Source organism: Bufo gargarizans, chromosome 5 (genome assembly GCF_014858855.1).
Source record: "Bufo gargarizans isolate SCDJY-AF-19 chromosome 5, ASM1485885v1, whole genome shotgun sequence".
Lineage (NCBI taxonomy): Eukaryota > Metazoa > Chordata > Amphibia > Anura > Bufonidae > Bufo > Bufo gargarizans.
In genome coordinates this window covers 57,357,462-57,385,459 of record NC_058084.1, presented here as the reverse complement: position 1 = coordinate 57,385,459, position 27,998 = coordinate 57,357,462, and the positions used below count along the sequence as shown (strand labels likewise).

Below are 27,998 nucleotides of genomic sequence, written 5' to 3'. Positions count from 1 at the left end.
GCGTTGAGCTGTTGCAAATAAGGGACATGTCAGGGCAACCATTGCTCCTTTAATCCACCTGGAGTGAATGCTATTGCTCTGCCATAGTCCAGCACCTGTGATTATTAGTGCAGTGAGAGTCTGCGCGCTGGCTCTCACTGTTTTGGAGTGGTGTTTGGTGAAATTCCCATACCAATACATCCCCTTGATACCTTTCACCCTGGGATACACATCTTGAACCCTGTGGTTGAATGAGCCCCTTATGCTAGTAGCTTGTGAGATTACACTGGCAATCCAGATGGTGGTGCTATTTGGTATATATCAGTGTTTTCACAATTGTTAAAGTCAGTTTTGCACATTATACTGACGGTTGATACCCCTTATTTCTTAATCAGACAATTAATAAAGACATTATTATTTTGTTTTAGCGCCTATCCCCATGTTATTTGCTCTGGAAATATCTTAGACCTACAATTAATCTCTATTTTAAGCAAGACATCGGACGCATATTAAACGGCACCAGTACTCAACAAATTAAACAAAGTATATAGGTTTATTTTTCTCTGACGTAAACTGTGACAAAACAATGAAATGGCTTTGAAACTGTGGAAAAAAGGGGAAAAACACAACCTCACTAAATGGGGTGTTTAATGAAATACAATTCTGCAGTACAGTAGTACAACTTAGAAATCAATACCAGAAACCGCTCATCCTCCACCCCACAAAATAGTTTGTCTAGGAAACATCAACAAAATAAACTGGCAAAACCTCAAAGAAAGCAGTGGTTTAGGAAACCTACAGTAGGTGTACAGAACCAAGAAGTGTTCCAGCAGAATTAAAAGGCAGTTTTGGGATTACAGAAAAACAAAGTAGAAAGCATCTAGCCTACCAATACAGCAACGGCTTCTTAGAATGAAACCGCCCCACTTCAGCTCCTATGTACGCCTGACGACTAGCTGTTGTGGTGGGCAGAAGATCTGCGTGAAAAGTGCAAGGAAGAAGTAGTACTACATGGCATCCACTAAATTATTACCGGTACATGGTTGCATTAAGTATAACACAGCAAATGCATAGAGGAGGGGCCCTGTCAGCTATGACGACATCTATATTCTCTAATAAGGCAAATGGAAAGGACCAAACTGGACGACCCTTTAAAACTCTGTTTCCAAAGGTTCATTGTGGCATCTGAAGTGACGGATCTGCTAAACATTACAATTGTTATAACTGTTGATGGTAATTTTGGGTCTATGGCACACAAACCAATTGGGTCCAACTGATGGAAATCCTGCCCATCGTTCGGAACACTTATCTCTCATGCTTCACAATGCTCTTCAGCTTTTACTAGTTCAATACCTACACATGTACTTTTAGTCGGCATGCGTTCCCTCCAGGATTAGTCATGTCAGCGCAGCATGGGAAATATATGAGGAGGGTTCAGGACATATTTTAGGACTGTCCCATCAGTCCTACAGAGATCTGAGATCAGTGGACGGCTAACCTTACGACTAAGTCTTTCAGCTAAACATTATTAAATTGGATTTAGGGTACGGTCACGCAGAGTGGATTGTTTTGATGCTGCTGCGATTCCTTGGCAAAATCTGCATGCAGATTTATTGCATATTTTGCTGCAGGTTTGTGGGGAATTAACTCCAAAAAAGCGAAGTAACGTTAATCTATGTTGTGGATTTAAAGGAGCTGTTCACCCTTGGCGAGTGTTTCTTCAGAGCCCCCAAGCATGTCTGGACCTGTGGTGGTAATTAGTGTTGAGCAAATTGAGATTTACATCATAGATCCAAAGTCAATTTGTTCAAACACTTTGTTTTAATGCTGTATGGAGAGCCGTCTCTGTACAGCACTAAAATGTATTGTCTCCGTGGAGGCAAAAAAATAAAAAATTCAGCTGAAGTCACTGTAATCAATTCTGCATCTTTAAAAAAGTCAGGTTTGGTACCGAGGTACCAAACCAGGACTTCAGATTTCAAATTTTTAATGTTTTTAAAGATGCAGAAATGAACACCGATTTCATTCACTGACGTCTCCCACGTTTTTGGGTGAATTGAATTTTGCCTCCATGGAGGCAATATATTTTAAATCCTATACACAGACAGGTCTCTGGATAGAGTTAAAACAAATCGACCTGCAGTGGCAGGGATCATGCAAGTATGATTACCATTGCAGGTCCAGCCACGTGGGGGGAGGGGGGGGGGGGTGAAATCTGAAGAAATACTCACCAAGGGTGAACAACCCCTTTTAAATCCATACCGCAGATCAATTTTCACTGGAGATGTTCCCCCCCCACACCGTGTGGATATTCTGTAAAGTGAACACAGTGGATGGAGGTGTGCTGTTCTTTCTGTCTCTGTTACTTTTGGCTGCCAACAGCTGATCGGTGTGAGTGCCCAACCCCACTCATCCGATATTGATGACCTATCCCAAGAAGAAAAGAAAAAAAGTAATTAATATCTATAACCCAGAAACCCCTTCAAGCAGCCACTAGAGGGAGATTACATTTTACACTGAATTAAATATTATGCAGTTAGCTCCCTCTAGTGGTGGCTGCAGGCAGCCAGGATATTCTTTAACTTTATGTCTATGCAGGGAATTTGGCGCTCCATATCAAGACAAACAAGAGCTCGAAATGCTATCAAGATATATTAAAAAGCAATCGGCACAGAAAATTGCACCTAAAATGACCGTTTTCAAAGATGGTTGATCATTTGAAACATATTGACTGGAGGAAAATATAAAAGGAAAAAGAAAAGGTCACATTAAATATAATTTTTTCTGGCGCAGCTTAGAAACTATGAAAACAAAAAATGGCCAACGAATATTAACGTTTTTCCTCTGTACTATTCACCATTTCATATAAATAATCTCCGTTCTCTCTGATGCAGATCAGCAGCTCAGGCAGACTCAGCAGCTGCAACCGTTTAGAGCTGTCCGATCTGCAGCTTACTGCAAAAATGTCTATTTTAGCAAAGGCACTTTATTTCTATACATATTTTTTTCTCCAGCGATCAGATCCTCCTGCTAACTGAAGGCCGCCATCTTTAGTCAAGGAACACAACTGGTCATAGGCTAAGTGTGCACAGAGTTTGAGCACCATGTTTATAGTATACGCTGGGAGAAGTGCCCGACGTGTATGTCTGACTGACTAAAAGTGTTTTTTTGGCCTTCCTCACATGAGGCTAGTATACGCTGTCATGCCTTTCTTTTTTTTTTATCTGCATAAATGACGCTTTCTTATACAGAGGGCTACCGCAAAAAAGTACACTGCGCTCTATATGTTTTACTACAGCGGGATCCTATGGTTGACTGATGCCATTATGGTATTAGTCACCGGCCTCCATCTGATGGTAGGCTCAAAGTCTGTGAGATAAAGGGTTTTTCCCGAGACTTTTAAAGTGATGACCTATCCTCTGACTAAGTCATCAGTATCTGATGGACACCGACACCCAGGAACCCTGCTGATGAGCCGTTTGAGAAGGCAACACGACCTTAGCACCACGGCCTTCTCTCAGCTCACCAAGCCCAGCGCCGTACATTGTATAGCGGCTGTGCTTGCCATCGCTCTCAGCCCCATTCAATTTAATGGGGACGAGCTGTGCCTAGGCAATATGATGGAGGTATGTGATGCCTAGGCAAAGCTGCCAATGGCGGTGCCTTCTCAAATAGCCGATTGGTGGGGATCCCTGGTTTTGGACCTCCACCGATCAATCCAAAATCTCAGAAAACCACTTTAATAACATCACAGAAGAACATACAACAAGAAGTTAGGTTACCTACCTCGGGGTAATCTTATAGAAATGATTAAAGTTATAGAAAAATTTACTATTTTATCTGCTTATGATAGTCTATAGCTATATTATTTTTTTATACCCCAATAAGTCTAAAAGGTGCAAGACTAATAACATTTTGCAAAAATCAAAATGTGCTTACGGAGAACAAAAAATAAATAAAAAAAATGCAGAACTAAGGGTACTTTCACACTTGCGGCAGAGGAATCCGGCATTTATTTTTTTCACAGATTTAAAGGTCTGCGCATGCGCGGACCGGAAGAATGGATCAGTCAATGCGGCAATTTTAATGCCAGATCCGGCACTAATACATTTCAATGGAAATTAATTCCGGATCCGGCATTCCGGCAAGTGTTCAGGATTTTTGTACGGAGAGAAAACTACAGCATGCTGCGGTATTTTTTCCGGCCAAAAAACGTAAGAGGGACTGAACTGATGCATCCTGAACAGAATGGAGCATTAGGATAAAACTGATCAGTTTTTTTCCGGTATTAAGCCCCAAGGACAGAACTCAATGCCGGAAAAGAAAAACGCTAGTGTGAAAGTACCCTAACAAATGTTCCTAGAAGTTGTGCAACTCTTTTGATAACAGAAGTCAATTTAAGAAGGTACAAAGTTGAATATACATACATGTAAGACACCATTTATTGGCAGGTGCACGTCTTTTTTTTTTTTTTGCCGTGCCGATATACAGAGCCACTTTAGGGGGAAAGAAAAATATAAAAATCGTTTTCCTGCAAAACATTTACACTTGGCAACCCCACAGACAGCAATAAGATACAAAGGAGAACACCAAAATCTAGTTTCTCACTTGAAAACCTAAAAAAACAAAACAAAAAAAACTTTCATCATTTGCACTACTTTCGTGATGTGTACGGTAAGTAGAGATTGTACAGTATCATGAGATCTAACCAGTGTGGGGAGCAAAAATCATTAATTTAAAGGTGCAAATAGGAATCATGGAATAAATCGATTGATGCTGATTAATGCGGTGTAGTCCTCTCATCCGGCAAAATAAAAAATAAAAAGTTTGGTCACTCAAAGCTTTTTACATCTCAAGGGAAAAAAAATAAAATAAAAATAAAAACAAGCCTCTTCAATTAGCACATGGTTATGTTTTACATATGATGCAAAAAGTAAAAAATAAAATAAAAATATCTAGTGGTCACTGTGTTGTCTATCTTACAGCCCTCCTGCTCAATCACAAAATTAAGTCTACAAAGGGAAAAAAGGGGTGAAGAAACAAAAATACAAGTCAGTAAAAATGTATTAAAATCTTCTTGTACAGGTTATGTGCTGCCCACATCATGTATTCTGTATTTACAGTAAAGTCCTCTATCTGCAGTGTGGCTACTTTGGCACAGCATGCAGATTGACTACTGCACTCCGGCAGAGCTCGCCGCCGCTCTTCCACCCCTCTTCCACCCCGCTCTGTGTTTTTTATTTTTTTTATGAGAGAGGATCTCCGTGTATTTCACAGTAAACTGGACACTGCAACACTGTTCTCGCCTCCGTTGATGTCACTTTCCTTCCTATAAAAGAAGAAACAGGAAAGGGATATATACATTTTAGAAATTACCATATCCACATCTACAAGACAAGGTAGGCGTCCATAAAGGGCATCTGTCAGCAGTTTTGTTCCTAGGACACTGGCTGACGTGTTACATGTGCGCTTGGCAGCTGAAGACATCTGTGCTGGTCCCATGTTCATATGTGCCCGCATTGCTGAGAAATATGATGTTTTAATATATGCAAATGAGCCTCTAGGAGCAACGGGGGCGTTACCATTACACCTAGAGGCTCTGCTCTCTCTGCAACTGCTGCACCCTCTGCTCTTTGATTGACAGGAAAATCAAGGTATAATATATGCAGATGAGTCTCTAGGAGCAACGGGGGCGTTGCCATTACACCTAGAGGCTCTGCTGTGTCTGCAATTGCTGCGCCCTCTGCACTTTGACAAGACCAGGTAGGCATCATGATGTTTACGCTGCCTGGTCCTGTCAATCAAAGAGCAGAGGGTGCAGCAGTTGCAGAGAGAGCAGAGCCTCTAGGTGTAATGGTAACGCCCCCGTTGCTCCTAGAGGCTCATTTGCATATATTAAAACATCATATTTCTCAGCAATGCGGGCACATATGAACATGGGACCAACACAGATGTCTTCAGCTGCCAAGTGCACATGTAACAGGTCAGTCAGTGTCATAGGTACAAAGCTGCTGACAGCCCTTTGTCCTGGTGGCGAAAGATTTAATTTGAACAGTATTGACAAAACACAAAAACCTGAACTATAAAATTAAAAATATAATTTTACCCCATACATTCACAGAAAGTGGACACCTGGTGTGAACAGGCCACCCAGAACTTTAATATAATGAACGCCTAAAATAATGGTTTATGAGAGGCAGCAAAAGTCATTGGCTCCGATTGAAGCTGTAGAACTAAATAAAAATAAAATATATAAAAATACACAACACACTTATCACCGTGACTCTACCGATAATGGAGTTGGCTATATATAAATGGTCTAATAAGATGGAGGGGAGATTCACTTTATCTTCTACGCCCTAGCCCCCGTCAGGAAGCTACGACTCTGGGCTTTATTATAATACCAAAAAGTCTAAGCTCTAAACCTTATAATCCAGGTGTATAAAACCTTTCGGTTAAAGCCTTGTGGCAGCGAGTGGTGTTTTAGGCGCTTGTACGTATCTCAACATGTCCGTTTCCTGCTGAGCGCCTCATAATTCATGCTGCTGTGCATTGTGAAGAATGTGAGCGGCAGATGTGTAGGAAACAGACTTCACTGACCTGCAAGTCACATCCATTTCTCCAGAGAAAGAAAAATTTTTTATCTACCACAAACACTGTATTAAAGGGGTATTCCGGTTATATCGATGACCTATCCTCAGGATACATCATCAATATCAGACTGACAAAACTTTACATCTTTTCCAAGCCATGCTTGCTTTTTACCACTTAATAAAATATCTGGAGCATTGCATATAATTATTTTAACAATCTAAATGGGAGAGGGGGGGGGGGGGGGCGGGAATGCTCTTACATAAAATATATTTTTTTTTTAACCCTTTTAGCCTCTTTACTCACCCCCTTGCAAGCTATGGTCTCATCACTTTCTGTGGGTGGGCATGTATGACCATAGGGCACCAGCATCTCCCAGGAGTGCACTGCAGTCAATTCTTGGTAACCCCACCTTCCCTTCCCCAGCTCCGTTTTCCTGTCTTTCTTCCCTTCATAAAAAAAATAGTCCCTCACTCACACTCCCAGCAATACCACGAATAGAAACCCCCACCCCAAAGAGAGAAAACGGATCTCACATCCACATGCTATGCATTGATCTATTGCTTATCGGCATAATTGGTTTTATACAGCACCAATCGTATACATTTTGATCAAAATAACACCAAGGTGGCCTCTTTCGAGAGGGTGCAACACAGTGCCTGCAGGTGGGCATGACCCCACAACCCAACAGTACCCCTGCTGTCAGACTAAGCTTTGGCACTGGGCCCCAACAGCCCACAGCAAACATGCAGCACTGCACCGTGTGAACAGATGTCAAAAGCTCATCCTTCCATATAGTCTCAGAAACTAAACTGAGGCCAAGTAGGTGTTAACCCTTGTGACTGAGCTTATGCATTTTGATCAAAATATATGCAAATGGCCTTGCATACATTTAAGCTGAGAAGTAATATATCAATGCATAGCATGTGGACTTGCAAAGAATGTTCTCCATTAGAGATGAGCTAAAAACTTTGTTCTAATACTGTACGGCGATCAGTCTCTGTACAATATTAGAATGTATGGGCTCCGATGAGTTGAAGTTATTACTTCGTGTAGTCGCGAGAGACTTCGTCTAATAACTTTGGGAATTAATTATTACTGTAGAAAACCTTGGAACCGAACTCTGGTTCGGCTGCAAGGTACCACTTGGAACCAAACCAGTTTTGTTTTTTTTAAGTAATAATTAATTGCCAAAGTTATTACACGAAGTCTCGTGCGACTTTGCGAAGTAATAACTTTGGCTCATCGGGGCCAATGCATTCTAATACTGTACTGAGAGGGATCTCCGTACAGTATTAGTACAAAGTTTTTAGCGAATTGACGAAGCACCCAAAGTTGATTCGCTCATCTCTAGTTATAATGCTGTACGGAGATCCCTCCCCATACAGCATTAGGCCTATTGCACACGGCCGTTTTTTTTTCCCGTTTACTGGCCGTTTTTTGCAGTCTGTATACGGTCCGTATACGGAACCATTCATTTCAATGGTTCCGCAAAAAAAAAACAGAATGTACTCCGTATGCATTCCGTTTCCGTATTGCCGTTCCGTTTTAACATAGAACATATCCTATTATTGCCCGCAAATCACAGTCCGTTGCTCCATTCAAGTCAATGGATCCGCAAAAAAACGGAACACATACAGAAATGCATCCGTATGTCTTCCGTTTCCGTTCCGTTTTTTCCTGAACCATCTATTGAAAATGTTATGGCCAACCCAAATTTTATCTATGTAATTACTGTATATGCCATACGGAAAAAACGGAACGGAAAAACGGAACAGAAACGGAAACAAAAAACGGAACAGCGGATTCATGAAAAACGGACCGCAAAACACTGAAAAAGCAATACGGTCGTGTGCAATAGGCCTTAGAATGTACTGCCTCAGATGAGGCGAAGTCTGTTATTCACAAAGTCTTACAAGACTTGGTTGAATAACTTCGGTAATTGATTATTAGAGTGAGAAATCACTTCAAAACTTGTAACCGAACTCATTATTAATCAATTACCGAAGTTATTCAACGAAGTTGTGCGCGCAATTTTTTATTTTTTTTTGAGAAGCGACTTTGGATGTAGCATGTGAAGTCGCTTCGCTCATCTCTATTCTCCATGTTCTTTTGAAATTTCACTAATCAATAGCCCTATGGTATGTAAAGCCCCCCGTGCACATGCTGTCCTCATCCGTAAGTCCGTTCCGCGGCCCCGCAAAATAGATATAACATGTTCTATTCTTGTCTGTTTTTCAGACAGAGATAGGACATTTCTAATGGGGGGGGGGAGGAGTTAAAAAAAAAAAAAAATTATATATATATTATATATATATATATATTATTTTTTATATATATTATTTTTTATTTATATATTTTGTTGGCATGCATGTAAAACAGATATGGTTGTGTGCATGAGGCCTAAAGAATATAACATATCTTACAGTTACAAGATAAGCCAAGATGTGCCAGTTACCCCTTGAAGATTACCAGCAACACGTCCCCATACTTTATTGCATCCCTATAACAAGACTTCAACTCCAGAAGGTAAGGGACATGCTTTCTGTTTTGCAAGGTTCCAGATTAATGGAGGATTCTATGCCGATGTATGCTGCATCCAGGTGGGAAATGAATGGAGGGGTGACCGCGCGGCTCTCTCAATTCACTTCTACTAGAGTCATGGAAATAACAGAGCCCGATTTTGCTGGACTAACTTACAGCTCTCATACTACAGGCTCATTCTCTACTTCTGTGTGCCTCCAATATTATATGCAAACATATGACTGTATTCATGGGCAGTGTATGATCTGATTTTATACTTTTTTTCTCCCCAAAAAAAGAAATGGGAGGGGGAAATATATACATTGACCAGAACATGTCCATGTAAATAGAGAACAAGGTGGGTTTCAGAGGGACATAATATGGCTGCCCGTGATTCTACAGAACTAAACCTAGAACACCATAAGGTAAAGTAAATGGCAAAGTAAATTTCAGCAGGACAGGAGGGGGTCTGACATATTAACATTCAACTATATCACACTCTAAAACGTGGTGTAAGGCCATTACACAGCTCAGGGTAGAAACCTTATATTAAAGGGAACCTGTGGAATCAACGGTCAGAGTTTTATAGAGCAGAAGGCACTGAGAAGACTGGTATATAGTTTTAAAAAGATTCATTTATTCATTTACATCCCTGCTCAATCTGGTCTTCGAAATCCAGAGGACGAATCGATCAGCGATTTTATATATTTTACTCTCCTATATAGCGCTGACATATTCTACAGCGCATTACAGACATCATTGATTCGCAGCCTTCCTTGTATTAGAAATTACTGTCAATCACTGACCGGACCTCCCACTGGATTCGTAAATATAAAATGAGCAGAGATTTAAGTAAATAAAATACAAGTTTAGGCCCAATTCATACGACCGCATTTTTTGTGGATTGGATGCGGACCCATTCATTTACAGTAGATCTGTACAAAAAAAAAAAAAAAACACGGATGCAACACAGATGTCACACGCGTGCCACCTTATACCGAGTTTTCAACCATAAAACTATATCAATCTGCTCAGATTCTCCTGATCTATAAAGCAACGCAGATTGGGCTGCATTTTCCTTTTAAGTGCCAAATTGTAATATAGGATCATATTGTATAAGGATCATTTAGTATAAGATTTATGGCCACTTTCCGGAATGGACTATAGGAGCCTGTGTGAGCTGTTCACAAAGTAAGGCCTAGTTCACACGAACGTGTGTGATCTGTGGCCGTATTGCGGCCCGCAAATCGCGGGTCGCAATACACGGCCACAGTTCCGTGTGCATTCCGATTCACGGATGCGGACCCATTCACTTCAATGGGTCCGCAAATCCGGAATAGCGGAACGGCCGCACGGGACGGGACCCCTCGGAAGCACTACGGAGTGCTTCCGTGGGGTTACGTCCCGTACCTCCGTTCCGCAAAAAGATAGAACATGTCCTATCTTTTAGCGGAACGGGCGGATCGCGGACCCATTAAAGTGAATGGGTCCGCGATCCGATGCGGCTGACCTACGGCCGGCGATCGTGCATTGCGGCCCGCTGTTTGCGGGCCGCAGCACGAGTCACACACGTTCGTGTGAACTCGGCCTAAAGCCTCATTCACACGTCCATGCTCAAATCCGTGAGCAGGTGATCAGGGATGCATCCGTGAAGGATCCGTGTTAGGTTCGTGTGTCCGTTTTTTTTGCTGTCAGTGTTAAAATAATTTTCAAAGCATCTCTTCTTATAGATCCGTGAAACACGAATGGCATCCGAGGTTTTCACGGACCCATAGACTATAATGGACATGAATATACACACACTAAAATGAATGGGGATGTGTGCTGTCCGTGGAGAACATGTACAGCACACGTCCGTGAAACACTGACGTGTGAATGAGGCTTTACTGACTAAACAGTCTGATTGTGCCGGATGATGAAAGGAGAGGACGACACCTGCTGGACAAAGTAGCAACTGCAAAAAGCAGTCAGGGATGTAAGGCTGTCCCCACGACAGGATGAGAGTGAGGATTTTTGCAATTAAAATGCTTTTCAGGAAAGGAGCGCACAAACAAAGACCATGGGAAATCCTGTGTTTCTGGATGAGAGTAAAGCATCACAAACAAGAGAAATGTAATAATAGGAATGATAAATGTCCCACCAATCGAGCAGATTTAACAGGGTTTTCAGCGAGCAATATACGGATAACCTACCCTAGGGATAGGACATCAATATTTGATCCCTGGGTAGTCCGACCTTTGGCACCCCTGGCAATCTGCTGTTTGAAGAGGGTTGAGCTGCAATATCAAGCAGAGCCACTATACGGCACTGTGCCCAGTATGCTACGAGGTGGCGGCAGCACTCAGAGACAAATGGCTGATCAGCTGGAGGTGCTGAGAGTCGTCCCTCACCAAGCAGATATTGTGGACCTACCCTGGGGATAGGCAATCAATAGTGTACTCCAGAAAACCCCTTTAGAAAATCTCTATTTACTCCTAACAGGTGATATGGCTCCTAGGCCGGACTGCTCTATATGCCTGGGGAACATGAAAAAGCTAAACGCGAAACGTGCGTTGGGGAGCGGACCGGTGGTGTTCCTGTGTGGTATACTAAAGCTGGTTGGTCAGTATTTTCTATGTGCCTACTATAATTCTAGTCACCATATTGCCTCAGTTAGCCTTTGTGGTGTGTATCTCCACCCCCAAATTTTGGTATCTGTTGTACTATATATGCATATGGGTTGTATTATGTAGTTTGGAGCCATAGTGGTTAGGTGTAATACACCTGTGTACTGATGACCAATCAAGATTATTGCACGTGCACTTTATTAATATATACCAGCAGTTCACCATCGGTCCTCTTGGTTTTTAATACGTTCATGTATTGTGACCTGTGTTCAATGTCTTCTTGTGATTTGTGTCAATCATGTCTTGTTGTGATTTTCTAATAAAATTATGTTATTTTTGGATTACCTCGGTACTATAAAAAAGTGTTTTCTGTACTCTATTGACCCACTCCTTCTGGTCAGTTTTCGAACATTCAGGGTTATCTGGGTCGGCAGTCATTTACGTCACTGGAACTTCCTGACGTATATATGTAGGCCTGCGTATCTAAGATATAAATGACTACCAACCCCAGTACTTGCACCTGCTGGGAGAATGGGGTTCCCTTCCCCCCAGTTTGCATTCCAGAAAGTGCGTCTCTCCAAAGTAGTGAATCCCAAGTCCTACAATAAAGACAACCTCATGCGTGCATTGCCACGTCTCCACTTCATCTACACAGGGATCACAAGACCCTCATACTGCCAATTTAGGTGGGTCCCAGAGAGGGCCACACAGTGCACCATTATTACTTGTCTGCCTCTGCTCCAGCACTACATGCCACTCTTCTCTCAGCATGTCTGTGGCCAGATGGCTGGGGGCCACACAAATTTTAGAAAATAAAAATGCTACACTAACATAGTCCACATATTATGGGAAAAAATTTAATGTTTGAAAAAAAAAAAAAATATATATATATAATTTACAAGCAATAATACAAAGTGCACAGCTGCTGTTGACAATCACACTTTACTTACATTTCAGTCTTCCATTTTTGAAAGTCTCCGTTTAAGATGTTTCGGTGGTTCCCAGTTATCACTCTCATCAGTGTCAATTTCTTCCTCCTCATCCGGATCATCCAGAAGATCATCTTCCTCCTCAATTTCAAATGGATCCAAACCAGCATCCTCTCTTTGAAGGCGTTCTGCAAACCATTCCCTCACCTGCTCATAACCCAGCTGAGATTTTGTAACCAATTCATCCAAGTCTTCCTCATTAAGAAATTTGTGCATTAAGTAGTAGTCTTTAAGTACCGCTTTTCCAGTCTTGTGTTTTACTGGAGCTGGCGCCCTTTCCCAGCTATTTGCTCTTCGGGATCCTTTAGGGCGCCCTCTGGGTCTCCCTCTTCCTCTACCCCTAGGCCTGCCTCGCCCTCTCTTGCGTACAAAGCCCTGTCCATTAACAGCATTAGGGGAGAGGCTGCCGTTTACTTGATATCGGTAGAACCACTTCAAATGATGATTTTTAACAGCATACCTGGTGTCTCCAAACCACCCAACAACATCACTTCTTGCAAGACCAGTCTCCTCCGACAGCTTATCGTAGTCGTCTCCTGTAGGCCACTGGTTACGAACAAAGAATGTCTTAAGCATAAGCAGCTGCTCTGGGGTCTTTTTCCCTAGTTTACTAGCAAGAGCTGCCCCAGCTTTTACATAAGCATTTTCAGGGTCCATTTCTTCTTTAATTCCTTCCTCCTCATCAAAAAGTACAGGTTCATCCTTTATGCCACCTGTCCTCCTCCTTTCTGCGAACCAAGCGTCGATTTCTCGTCTTGTCAGTTTGCTAAGAACCCTTAACCGGTTCAATTCCTCATCTGTAGGTACGTCGTTTCGAAGGAAGCTTTCCTCAAGAATCTGTAGCTGTTCCACTGTCTTTTCTTTGAATCTCTGTGGGGTGAAATCTGGGAAGGCGTTCCAGTTTTGCCTACGATGTGAAGTCAAGACTACCGGTGGAGTCGGGGATTCAGTGGTTTCATCGCTAGAATCAATAATTATAGTTCCACTAGGATCACTTGGGAAATGGATGCCATGGCTCCCCTTAGAATTTCTTTGGTTGTATCTTGTATCGCTAAACCATTTCTTGATTTCACCTTTAGTCAATCCTGTGAAACGTATTAAACGGTCAATTTCGCTATTATTTGGAAACGGGTTCTTTAGATAGCTAATTTTGAGGGCTGTCAACTGCTCTTTCGTTTTCTTGGAGCGCATACCAAACAGATCTGTTATCATGGTAGGCTCCTGCTTGGGTAGCTGCGCACTGGGAATGGCAGCAACCCTCTTTGTTTCAGACACTGCTTGCATTTGGTGAAGGTGGCTTGCGTGGAGTTGGGCGTTAGTTGGGACACCAGCCACTGTCAATGTTATTGGTGTTGTCACTGGTATTGTGCCCGTTCCTCCAACTTGCGCAAGTACGAGGCTAGGCTGGCCAACTATTTGGCACGTCTGTAAAATGGAAGGCAAGCCATTGGCAGCGGAAGAAATCTGAGCTGGGAAAACAGTTATTGTCTGTGGGACCGTGTGTACAGTGCCATTAAATTGCTTTCGCCGAGCGTCCTCTACTTCTTCGGGTGTCCAGCTAACACCATGCTTTAGTCGTTGTGCAGAAAACCAGATTTTTATTTGTTCTTCTGTGCATTTAGATTGTGAAGCGAGAAGGGTGATCTCAGAAACTGTTGGGTATGGAAACTTATTGTAGTTACTCAGCAAAAGAGGGTTGCTGTCTAATGCAGCATTGTATGTAGGAATGCTATTGATGGGGATAAGGACTTTCGAGAGGATGTTTTGCTGCGTCTGTACAGTCGTAATCATTTGTGCCACTCCTGGTTGAAGAACATTCGCAGGAGTAAGAACAGTACTTGGTAATTCTTGGGCACTTGTCACAATCGTAACGCTAGTTTTCACAGGCTCAGGAGCGACCACAGTTGGCTTTGACTCTCTGGTATCCTGTGATTTTGGCTTAGGCTCATTCTCTGTTATCAAGTCGTTTTCTTCCGTGCCATCTTCGGAGGAATTTTGCTGTACACTGATTCGTTTCTTCTCTGACTTATCCTTCATTATTTTCATTATTGGGGTTTTACTGATGGATATCGCAGATGAGTTTGACTCTGATTGTTCCTGGTTTTCTTCTTGGACGAAGCTCCCATCGAATGTTAGATCATTAACGGTCTGTTCAAATATTGACTGATTATTGCGCTTAACCATAGTCAACTTAAAGTTCTCCTCTCCGGGATGATACTTTGTGTTGTGCTCAGAAAGTGAATCGTAACGTTTCGTGAGAAAATTACACTCCACACAGAAATAGGAAGAATTTAATACAACGTTGGGATGCTCAGAATCCACATGAAAGGTAAACATATTTAAGTCAGTTGTCTGAAATGAACAGTATTTACATTCGTAACCACCTTCTACAGCTTTATTCTGCTGATTGTCAGAATCATTGGGTTCTAGTGCATCGTCTTCGCTTGATATGCTCTCAGGCACTGCGCTCTCTGGCACGGGTTGCTCCGCAGGAGTAGGCAAAGGTGGACTTTCCTCTCCATCAGAGTTGACTCCTAGATCGGTATCGTGCTCGCTTGCAAGGACCATGCAAGGAGTTTTTGTTTTCCGTTTACTTGCCATAGTGCTATAGAGTTTGTTAGAAACTTCAAGTGTCAATCCACCTGTCGGTAAGGTCTTCTGCGTTCCAAACAGCGCCTTAAAAGTTACTTCTCTTGAGCATGTGATGTGATGCTGTAGTACAGTAGTATCAAGTTAGGTTCATGATTCATTTCTGGAGAGAGAAGACGAAAGAAAAATATCAATGAGGCAAGTCCACGTATTTCATAGAACATAGCTGCCTAGGACTCACTTCATACTGACTGGGCCTTTAAAAAAAGATTTGATGTTGAAGTTTTTTGCTTTGAAAATGTTTTGTGAGGGGACCGCCGTGACGATCTCAGTCATACAGCATCATGCTCTTGTGAGAACTAGGACTTTCCTCGAGACCATGCCGCATTATAGCTTCTGATGGGACAGCGGCGATAGCGGCTGTTGGGTTCCTTTCTGCGTCATCATTGTCTCACTATCATCCAAGTGAGACGCAGTCCCATAGGAAGCTATGATGCAGCGTGGTCTCGTGAGAAGTCCTAGTTCTCTTGAGATCACGCTGCAACATGATACTGTGTGACAGAGATCATCACAGCAGAAAGAAACCGCCCGCAGCAAAGAAGAGAAGTGACCGAACAAACCTCTGACATTTGGCGGAGGCAGAGCTCAACATGCCAGGACAAAACGTAGAGAGAAGGGGGGAACGAAGTAGCATTGAAATGGAAGTGGGAAAACAACAGGATGAACCACGAAAAAGTAGCCCACCTCCAATATCTCCACAAAGGACCCCCTCTACTAACTTAGAATTCACCAATAGAGTACATGAACTGGACACCCCCTTTAAGAAAAAAAAAAAAGTATTTAGGCACATGTGCGGATATGCGATATCTGATGCCCTGAAATTGTTACGGTAGGCTACGTCCACATCTACACTAAGCTTTTCCAGCAGTCTTTTCTGACAGAGGAGCATAGCCGTCAATGGTACATCCACATTCACCACATCCATTGGGCTTTCAATATGAATACATGAAGCAGTATTTTTCCAGCAGAGAGACGGAATTCATGTTGAAAACCCAATTATTCCCATTATGGTGAATGGGGATGTACCATAGACGGCTATGCTCCTCTGTCAGAGTGACATAATTTCGGTGGGCTTATTAAGACCGCCACTAATAAATGTGCCCATGTAGAGCAGTCTCTTTCCCCAGCTTGAATACTTTACATCACAGAAGCACCAGGACTATACTTTACTGTATATTAAAAGCACAACATTAGGAGAGGTTATTTTTTTGCCTGACAAACGTAGAACGTGCAAAATGACTGTTGCCTGAAATATGCCCATGTGAAATCCACAAATTGGACGTCTGTGGCGAATTGGAAGTTGGCATCCATTCAGTGGAGCAGGCCGTCCACCGTGGTTTCCACATGAAATAGGTGTTACTTTTTTACATGATGCAGAATTCAGATCCTCACAGGAAATGGTGTCCATATGAAAGGCTCCTGACTGTCACCGAGATCTATAGGACGTGTTTTGTTGGTGGATTTAGCATATTCTACACCACAACGCTGTGTGAAAATACCAGTACTTGTCACCAGACTTTCACACATATAAACCGACCGCACCCTAGCTCTACATCATCTCACACAAAGTGAAAGCCGGCATCTGCCAACAATACTGTACAAAAATTCACAAAAAGCCAAAAGAACAACCCACTGGTGAAGAAACACAAACTCTAGAAAACTCAGTCCCTGTGCATATCCACCAGCAGACACACTGCCTCACGGCACCACTGATCATAATTCATGTCCCCCCTCCGTATAAAGCTGGACGCAGGTGTGTGCCATTTTTTACATTTAAAAAAAAAAGTCTACCTACTCTTGTTTGTTCCGCTGCCGCTCTCCTCACTTGAGGGCTGATGCGGCCGGCAGGCTAGTCATTCCTGGCTGCTGTGATCCCGCGAGACCCGCCGCGGAGGTCACGGGTCTTGCGCTGACAAGTAAGCGCAGCGCAGCCAATCAAAATATAAGGAGGGCCCGCCGCACGTAATACAAAACCACTTGCGGGGCCTGCTTTACTCCATCTCTCCTGGGGGGCCCTATGGGCCCCCCTTACTTAGGGGCCCGGTCGCAATTGCGACCGCTGCGACCCCTATAGCTACGCCACTGGTCTCACCGGTCACAGCTCAAAACTGAGCAGATAGTGGCGGCATATAACTGTAAATAAGCTGCACTGCACGTGACTGTAAGGGGTGGGGGTGGTTGGTATTCTATTTCAGGAGAGGTGTGTATACGATATATATATATTTATTTTTTATTATACTATAGCATGGTGGCTCAGTGGTTAGCTGAGGTCCTAAGTTCAAATCCAACCAAGGACAACATCTACATGGAGTTTGTATGTTCTCCCCGTGTTTGCCTGGGTTTCCTCCGGGTTCTCCGGTTTCCTCCCACACTCCAAAGACAGACTAATAGGGACCTTAGACTGTGAGCCCCACTGGGGACAGCAGATGATGCTAATGTCTGTAAAGTTCTGCGGAATAGAGCAGCGCTATATAAGTACATAAAATAAATACATACATTTAAAAAAAACTTTTTTAAGCATGCAACACTATAACATTCAATCATTAGACTGCCATTTGTATTCTGTAATGGGTTTGTATCCATTGGTCAGCATTGGAATATACCAGTAACGGCCTGGAAGCTTTGTACAGGCTCTGGCCTTTTACTTTACTTGAACGCCTTAGGCTACTTTCACACTTGCGTTCAGAGCGGATACGCTCATATAATGCAGACTATGGGATCCGTTCAGAACTGATCCGTCTGCATTATATTGTAGAAAAAATTCTAAGTGTGAAAGTAGCTTCAGACGGATCCGTCCAGACTTTACATTGAAAGTCAATGGGTGGCGGATCCGTTTGAAAAATGCACCATATTGTGTCACCTTTGAACGGATCCGCCCCCATTGACTTCCATTGTAAGTCTGGACGGATCCGTTTGCCTCCGCACGGCCAGGCGGACACCCGAACGCAGCAAGCTGCGTTCAGGTGTCCGCCTGCTGAGCGGAGGCCAAACGGTGCCAGACTGAGGCATTCTGAGCGGATCCGCATCCACTCAGAATGCATTGGAGCTGTACGGATGCGTTCGGGGCCGCTTGTGAGAGCCTTCAAACGGAACTCACAAGCGGAGCCCCGAACGCTAATGTGAAAGTAGCCTTAGGCTACCTTCACACTCACGTTTTGGGCGGATCAGTCATGGACGGATCCGTTCAGATAATACAACCGTCTGCATCCGTTCAGAAAGGATCTGTTTGTATTATCTGTAACATAGTCAAGACGGATCCGTCTTGAACACCATTTAAGGTCAATGGAGGACGAATCAGTTTTCTATTGTGTGGGTCCGTGCTCATTGACTTACATTGTGTGTCAGGACGGATCCGTTTGGCTCAGTTTCATCAGACGGACACCAAAACCAAAGCGGAATGGTGACTGAACTGATGCATTCTGAGCGGATCCTTTTCCATTCAGAAAGCAAACTGATCCATTTTGGACCGCTTGTGAGAAACCTGAACAGATCTCACAAACGGAAAGCCAAAACGCCAGCTGGGTCACATTTGACCACAGCATCTGAAAGATTAAACGTCTGCGATCGGCATTATCTTCAATCACAGAAATTAGCCCCCAGTCTTTTCTGTTTACAACAGCAGAAACCCGGTGGCTATGGCACCGAGCGGGCATCCTTTTTGAAGGCTAGACTTCCGCAGTACACGTACAGCAGAAATGTGGAAAGGAGCTGCAGACATTTCTGGAAAGTACTGGCTGCACCCTGCATGTGACAACAATCTCCCGTATTCTTTACATGTCTGGGCTGTGGGGTAGGGGGGCAAGATGGAAGCCTTTTCTTAGGGCTCTTTCAGACGAGCATGTGCAGTCTGGTTATCATGCTACGTGCGAGTGTGACCCTCTGTTCTGGACATGGTGATGGATCATGTGAGTGACCATGTGATGAGCGCAGTGACATCATCAAAGGTCCTATTCCTCACAGAACAAGACAGAAGAGATGCCGGCTGCGCGAACAAGTGGATTAAGGAGAGTTCAATTTTTTATTTTATTTTTTTAACCCCTTCAGCGCTATTGTACTATGCATTCTGTATTCAGAATTCTATTATTTTGCCTTATAACCATGTTATAAGCAGGGCTGTGGAGTTGGAGTCGAGGAGTCGGAGTCAATTTTGGGTACCTGGAGTCGGAGTCGGCAAAAAATGAACCGACTCCGACTCCTACTAAATTTAAATTGGAATAAAAAAATAAAAAAGCAAGTTTAAATGTCCGAATTCATAAACAGTTATAATTAATGACTTCTCTACTGTAAGAATAAAGGCCAATGCATGCAGTGCCTCACGTAACCGCAAAACAAACGCGTTCAGTGATGTGAAGAAGCATGCTTTTCATATGCTTCACTATATGGCACGCAATGCACAATTAGGAGTGGCAATACATATACTTTCCATTGTGTTGTGTTCTGATGTTACAGGGAACACAATGCCCATGGTTTACCTAGCCTCTCACTGATAAGGGATTAAGTAAATATGTGTTTTGCAGGACTAGAGACACTTGTATAAGTGAAGGGAATGGAGGGTCAATAGTTCAAGACTGAAGCTGTAAACCATGGATGTCAAACTCATGGCCCTCCAGATGTTGCAAAACTACAACTCCTATCATTCCCTGATAGCTGTAGTATGCCCAGGCATGATGGGAGTTGTAGTTTTGCAACAGCTGGAGGGCCACGAGTTTGACATCCCTGCTGTAAACCATTGGAAAAACTGCTGTCATTCAGCTAAGGCTATAAAACGTGTAAACTCAGAATGTTATCTTAAACTTTAAACATGACTATGGGATTCTTCTAGGGAAATCATGTTTTAAAATAAATGTCCCTTCTTGGATCCTCCCACTGCCCTGTCTTCAGCAGAAGATCAGCACACAAAGGAGAAGGCAGCAGCTTCTGCCCAACTACCTCTCTGTGCTAGAAGAGCTTAGAAGAACTTCTTTCTTTCCTTCAAGGAATGTATAAAATACATTTGCATATTAAATACAGAGGAGTCGGAGTCGGAAGTACAAAAAACTGAGGAGTCGGAGTATTTATCTACCGACTCCACAGCCCTAGTTATAAAGGGAAAATAATACAATCTACACAACCTTGAACCCAAACTGGGTACCACATTCAGTTTTTTATCACGTGTGTGCAAAACATATTGCACCCATGCGATGATAACTGAACAACGGAACGCAACGGCAATTGCGTTCCTACTCACGCGGGTTTGCCGCAATGCACCCGGACGCATCCGGATACGCTCGTCTGCAAGGGGCCTAAGGCAAGTCCAGAGGCGATGCAGCAGCTTCTTATGCCATTACTGAAATTTAGGTACAATGTGGAGGGCCCCTTTAAACACTTGTAGATATCCTTTTTCCCAGGGAGCATTACATTTGTCAGCTGATCGACGAGACATGCTTACACATGAAGGTTAGTAGAAATTAACACTTAAAGGGGTTTTCTGGGTTTACCAGACATGCTCATTTATCTGCTTAGCACATCTACATCTTCCCCATGATTATTTTTTTACCAATTTGGACTCTTCTGACCCATTTTTTTACCATGTAAGGCCTCATGCACACGTCCGTTGTTTTGGTCCGCATACAAGACGCAGTTTTGGCGGCTCAGATGCGGAACCATTCACTTCAATGGGGCTGCAAAAGATGCAGACAGCACTCCGTGTGCTGTCCGCATCCGTTGCTCCGTTCCGCGGCCCCGCAAAAAAAATATATAACATGTCCAATTCTTGTGCGCGCTTTGCGGACAAGAATAGGCATTTATATTAAAAGGCTGTCCGTGTCCTTCCGCAAATTGCGGAAAGCGCACGGACGCCATCCGTGTTTTGCGGATCTGCAGACCGCAAAACACACCACGGTCTGTTATTTCCATCCCAGGGGTGCGTAAAAAACCAGGAGGAAATATTTCCCTAATCTCTGAGTAGGGTTCGCTACTGGTTTTGGCTCACAATAACTGATGGAAATAACAGACGTGTGAACTCCCTGGTTTCCCTCCTGTATGTCGCACTTCCTGTTTCTGTATCCAACCAATCCCATGATGCACTTCTGCTTCCTCGTCTCAGCTCCAGCACCACCCCTAACAACATCCAGCTGGTTTATAGCTCCTCCCACTGCGCTAGTCACAGACACTCCCTTATCACTGCCCCGCCCATGGACATACCATCACAAAGCAAGCTGTATGGACACGGTCATGTGACCACAGCACAGAACGGGAGATAGGAGCAATAAAAGGTAAAAGAAACATTACGAGAATACAGCGACCAAGCCTCGGCCAGTATGCAGTACAAAGTAGTATAGATTTATATTCGGTTACGCTACATACTTAGTATATATTCGTTTTGCTATATTGACCACGGCAACTGAGGTGTTAAAGGTCCAGGATCAGGCTGATTTCGGCCTCTGCAGGCAGGTGTCTGCCGGCATCAGCCGTGTACAGAGCATTCACAGCTCACTCCATACATTGCCTTGTGACCAGTGCTGTACATGCTATTGGTTCTTAAGGCTAGGTCTACACGACGACATTTGTCGCGCGATAGGGCGCAACAGTTGTCGCGCAACATTTTGTTGCACTAATGTCGCGCGACAATTTTTATAATGGCAGTCTATGGTGTCGCACTGCAACATGCGACATGTTGCGACTGCGACGCGACAGTCGCAGAAAAATCCATCTTGAATGGATTTTCTGCGACTGTTGCGTCGCAGTCGCAGCATGTCGCATGTTGCAGTGCGACACCATAGACTGCCATTATAAAAATTGTCACGCGACATTGGTGCAACAAAATGTCGCACGACAAATGTCGTCGTGTAGACCTAGCCTAAGGGGTAAACACTAGATTAAAAAAATGCCATGAAAAAAAAAATAAAAAAAAATAAAAAAAACATTGAGCGCTAGTGTGAGAGGGCCCTTAAAGGGGTTGTCACTTCAGCACATGGCATTTACCATGTAGATAAAGTTTATACAAGGCACTTACTAATGTATAGCGATTGTCCATATTGCCTCCTTTGCTGGCTGGATTCATTTTTCCATCACATTATACACTGCTTGTTTCCATGGTTCCGAAGACCTTGCAATCCACCAGCGGTGGTTAGCCTTGCGCACTATAGGAAAAAGCACCGGTCTGTGCGCGCTCCCAAGAATACGGACAAGAATAGGCATTTCTACAATGGGCTGCCCGTTCCGTAAATTGCGGAAGGCACACGGGCGGCTTCTGTTTTTTTTGCGGATCGCAAAAAACAGCACGGTCGTGTGCATGAGGCCTAAGGCTAGGGCTACACGGCGACATTTTGTCGCACGACAATGTTTATAATGATGGTCTATAGTGTCGCACTGCAACTTGACCGTCGCAAAAAAAATCCGTTCAAAGTGGATTTTTCTTGTCGTGTCGCCGCATGTCGCAGCGCGACACCATAGACTGTTATTATAAACATTGTCGCGCGACATCTCGTCGTGTAGCCTTAGCCTAATACTGGATCTCCGTACAGTTTTATTCCAAAGTTTTGAAACTGAGACTTTGTTGAATAACTTACTTCGGCTCATCTGAGCCCATACATTCTAACACTGGATAGTAATATTCTGAAGTTTTGAACAAAGCGACTTTCGATAAAGCATCCTTAGCTCTCTTCGCTCAACTCTATCACCCTGCAATCCAGCAGAGGTGGTCGTGCTCACACACTATAGCAAAAAAGCGCCGCCCTCTCTGGTAGACGGGACTGTGGGAGCGCACATAGGCTAGTGCAGGGCTGGCCAACCTGCGGCTCTCCAGCTGTTGTAAAACTACAATTCCCACCATGCCCTGCTGTAAGCTGATAGCTGTAAGCTATCTAGGCATGCTGGGAGTTTTAGTTTTGCAACAGCTGGAGAGCCGCAGGTTGGCCAGCCCTGGACTAGTGCTTTTTCCTATAGTGTGCAAGCCTGACCACCGCTGGTGGATTGCAAGGTGGTCGTAACCATGGAAACAAGCAGTGTATAATGTGATGGAAAAAAAGAATCCAGCCAGCAAAGGAAGCAATATGTATATAAATACATTAGTAAGTGTCTTGTATTAACTTTCTCTACAGGAAGTGAGACAACCCCTTTAAGTGCAGCCGAGAACGTCTGAAGATAATAAAACTGATCCCCCCTCGGGTCTTTACTTCCCAGGATCCTGTTGACATGTAGGACATGACCTGCCTTAGCAAGTGATTGGCTGCAGTGTTCACATTTCTTGTCAACCCTGATGTGGGACCCAGGAAGGATGGAACGGGAGCGGTGGAGGGATCCGTAAGATATTGCTTAATTTCACCCTTCTGAGCCATTAAAAAAATATAATAATAAAGGGGGGGGGGGGGTGATGACATTTGTGTGACACAATCCTCCACCTCCCCCCGCAGCACCACGTGGACCACTTCGTCCACCTCTCCTACCTTTGTGACTCTTGTGACCAAGACGTCGAGAAAACAGTCACGTTCTAATTATTGCCAACTGTTCCTTGTAAGTTTGCTTCTTTTGGAGGACTTTTTCATTTATGTTTGGATCATATCCACTCCACCCAAGCACCTCATCATTTGGACAGTGAGGGCAACCCGAAATTGTCTAGCGTCTATCCTGAGGATTGGTCACACACGTGAGCGATTTCAGTGCGAGAAACTCGCAGCGTGTGTCGGTGTGAGGTCCCGTTCTGACCTCTTCTCCTCTGACAGGAATGCACAGTATAAGGCCTCATGCACACGACCGTTGTGTGCATCCATGTCCGTTGTGCCGTTTTCCGTGACTTTCTGCGGACCCATTGACTTTCAATGGGTCCGTTGAAAACTCAGAAAATGCACCGTTGTTCATCCATGTCCGTGATCCGTGTTTCCTGTCCGTCAAAAAAATAGGACCTGTCCTATTTTTTTGACGGACAACGGTTCACGGACCCATTCAAGTCAATGGGTCCGTAAAAAAACACGGATGCACACAAGATTGACATCCGCGTCCGTGATCCGTGGCCGTAGGTTACTTTCATACAGACGGATGCGAAGATCCGTCTGCATAAAAGCTTAGATCCAACAGTATATTCTAACACAGAGGCGTTCCCATAGTGATGGGGATGCTTTAAGTTAGAATATACTACGAACTGTGTACATGACTGCCCCCTGCTGCCTGGCAGCACCCGATCTCTTACAGGGGGCTGTGATCCGCACAATTAACAGGTCTGTGCTATAAGCAATGCGCCGCACAGACCTTTCACTTAACAATAGGAGGAGCGCCCGGCTGGTCAAAGACAGCGCAGGTAAGTATAATGCTTCTACAATTGCTAAGTAACCATGGAAGCCAGGACTGCAGTAGCGTCCTGGTTTCCATGGTAACCGATCGGAGCCCCAGCGATTAAACTGGGACTCCGATCGGAACTCTCCGCTGGGGGGGGGGCCGCACTGGCCACCAATGAGTTAAATAATGGGGAGGGAGGGGGGCCGCACTGGCCACCAATGAGTTAAATACTGGGGAGGGAGGGCGGTCTGCCCCCCGCTGCCTTGCAGCCCCTGATCTCTTACAGGGGGCTATGATACGCACAATTAACCCCTCAGGTGTGGCACCTGAGGGGTTAATTGTGCTGATCACGGCCCCCTGTAAGAGATCGGGTGCTGCCAGGGGGCAGTCATGTACACAGTTCTTAGTATATTCTAACTTGAAGCGTCCCCATCACTATGGGAACGCCTCAGTGTTAGAATATACTGTCGGATCTGAGTTTTGACGATCTAACTCAAATCCAATGGTATATTCTAACATATAGGCGTTCCCATGGTGATTGGGACGCTTCAAGTTAAAATATACCATCGGATTGGAGAAAACTCTGATCCTATGGTATATTAATAGGGACTCCTGACTTTACATTGAAAGTCAATGGGGGACGGATCCGTCCCCATTGACTTGCATTGTAAGTCAGGACGGATCCGTTTGGCTCCAAAACGACTTTTTCCTTCATGTCCGTGGATCCTCCAAAAATCAAGGAAGACCCACGGAAGAGAAAACGGACACGGAACTACGGAACCCGTTTTTGCGGACCGCAAAAAAAAAAAAACGGTTGTGTGCATGAGGCCTTATAATGCGGAGTGTCTCAGAGATACCTGGAATCTACTGGATTACGCCTCATTCACACGTCAGTGTTTGGTCAGTGATCGGTCAGTGATTTTGAGCCAAAACCAGGTGCGGCTCTAAACCCAGAACAGGTGCAGATCTTTTCCTTCTACCTTATGTCTGTGGAGGCTCCACTCCTGGTTTTGGTTAACAATCACTGACCAAACACTGATGTGTGGACGAGGCATTACACTGACATTAGGGCTTATGTTTGGTTCCGCATCCGAGCCGCATTCTTTTCAACGAAGCCGTAAAAAATGCATGCCTCATCCGTTGCTCTGTTCCGTGGCTGCGCAAAAAAAATTAAAAATTATAGAATGTCCTATTCTTGTCCATTTTGCGGACAAGAATAGGATTTTTGATAAAGGGCAGCCCGTTCCGTGTTTTCCGGATCCGCAACTTACGAATCTGCAAAACACGGCGCGGTTGTGTGCACGAGTCCTAATGCTGTGCGATCCTATAACGGGAGCTCACCCCGACGGGCGCGCTGCGAGTTTCTCACACCGAACTCGCTCATCTGTGCTGGCCTTGATAAAGATTTCAGTAACCAAATCTGCCCACAAACAATAAATAACATTTAAATTAACTTGTATGGGAATTAAAAAAAAATAAAAAATTCAATTTTGAGAATGCAGGCGGCCGCCACACAGCAGTAACCTAGTAGCCACACCAAATACGCATCCGATTTTTCTTTTACGTACGTTGCCGCTGCTTGCGCACCCTGTGACACGTTTACCAAGACCGGCTTTTTACGCTGGTCTTCGTTTCGTCTAATTAATGACGAGGGGCGCGCCTGGTCGTAAATTAGGTGTATCTGTGCCAGTCCTCTCACGCTTGGCGTAGTCCAGGCGTAAATGTTAGTAAGTTTGCCGGCCCCCGTCACGCCCAACTGGCAAACATGGCGCCAAAAAATGTATTAAAAAATGGGACTTGCGACTAATTTACGCCTAAAATTGTCGCAGGTCCCTTAATAAATGCGCTCCGCTGTCATTTAGTGCAGATGTAGTATAGTAGATTATCCCCAAATTATACCCCTCGCATTAATACTCCACTATATTACCTCCCCCTCCCCCCATACACACAGCAGGGGGCAGCCGGTGTCGGCCCCCTCTCAGGGCGCAGCACGGGGCGGCAGCTGCCCCACCATCACCTATAGACCGCTATCTGGCAGTGCAGGTAGCTGCGGCACCCAGTCTCCTCATGAGCTCATTGTGCGCAGTACACGGGAGGCCCGGGCCTGTCCCCGGTCACGGCGGCCTCTCACACAGGCCGCAGGAGCCAGGCCCCGGGGGAAGGGGAGGGGGGTGACAGGGCCGCCGTCCTCAGCGCTCATCCTCTCCATTACCTGCTCCCGCCGCCAGCTCAGCTCTCCTCCGCCGCCACCGCCTCCTCCTGCATGGCGGCCATCTTACACATGGCGACTACACAGGGGCGGCTGCTGCTGCTATGACTGCTGAGGGAAAGACTTCTCCGCCCGTCTGTTCGGGGGAAGAAAAAAAAAAAGCCGCCACCAAAAAAACTATTTATTCTATATTTTCCCCGTGCGGATACATTAATGGCGGACGTGGAAATAAAAATGCGTTTATTGAGGGGACTGGCGTGACGTTTTCGTGCGAGGGTCGGATTTTTTTTTTGGCGGTAATTGTAGGCGGGGAAAATGGTTTCTGTGGTAAATGGCTGTAACGTGAGCTTCTCCTCCCACCGTATCTAAGACGGCCAACGTGAGGGGGGAATCACAGCAAACTCCTCCAATATGTCTGCTAAGGCCCTCAGTTATTAAAACCACTGTGTAATTATTCTTTAAATCAGGGGCCAAAAGTGGGAATATAATGGTGGCTGTGCTGATGAGAGTCCTGCATGAGAAGGCTTGAGGCTGGAAAGGGTTAAATAACATGTCTTCCACGTGATAAATATCGATGGATAATTTCATCGGAGCGAAAGGGAATCGGCGTCGCGGTATCAGATGTGGTGGACACTGACGACAACCGACCATCCATGATGCCACATCGTCCATAGCGCTCCTGCAATGGCAGGCTTTGCAACGTAGGTGTGAACATAGTCTTAATTGACAGGGCCCATTTGCTTCTTTTTCTAAATAGCGAAACTCACGAATCCGTACCTCGTACAGTGGCGACTCTAGGAACAATATATAGGGGGGGCACAAAGATACCACAGTCAAAAATGGGGGGGCAAAAACAAAATAAGTATATAGAAATAAGATTACAAAATACGAGAGAGTTGCGGTCTGCAGGGATACAGTTATAATAAAACAATTTACTTACAAAAGAAGCTATTGAGTCGTCTGCTGTGCCGTCCTCTGCTTGCTTCCACGGATTCGTTCCCCTTCTTTCTGTCTCTCGTCAGTGCACAGGCGCACTGTTATGGTGGATCTGTGGAAGACACACTGTTATGGGGGATCTGTGGATGGCACATTATGCCTCTCATTAGCCCTCATTATGCCTCTCATCACTCCCATATCAGCCCCCATATCAGCCCTTATGCCTCATTAGCCCCCATTATAAGCCCTTATGCCCCATTAGCC

The 27,998-nt window shown here is 44.4% G+C and overlaps 1 protein-coding gene across 2 annotated transcripts; it reads right to left on the bottom strand.

Annotated features, from left to right (window-relative positions):
• Nucleotides 1-513: 513 nt before the first annotated feature.
• ZHX1 (zinc fingers and homeoboxes 1) lies at nt 514-27,123 on the bottom strand. Of its 2 annotated transcripts, XR_006389942.1 has the most exons (4): nt 26,802-27,123; nt 12,650-15,440; nt 4,407-5,308; nt 514-2,406 (listed from the first exon to the last, which is right to left on the bottom strand). XR_006389942.1 is itself a non-coding variant. In XM_044293072.1 (3 exons), exon 2 carries the CDS (start codon nt 15,287-15,289, stop codon nt 12,653-12,655), a length of 2,637 nt encoding a protein of 878 aa, XP_044149007.1. In that variant the 5' UTR covers nt 15,290-15,440; nt 23,764-23,860; the 3' UTR covers nt 5,196-5,308; nt 12,650-12,652. The 2 variants fall into 2 exon arrangements, 1 of the variants encoding a protein (XP_044149007.1); XM_044293072.1 differs by lacking the exons at nt 514-2,406; nt 26,802-27,123 and adding an exon at nt 23,764-23,860 and having other exon boundaries at nt 5,196-5,308.
• Nucleotides 27,124-27,998: the final 875 nt, after the last annotated feature.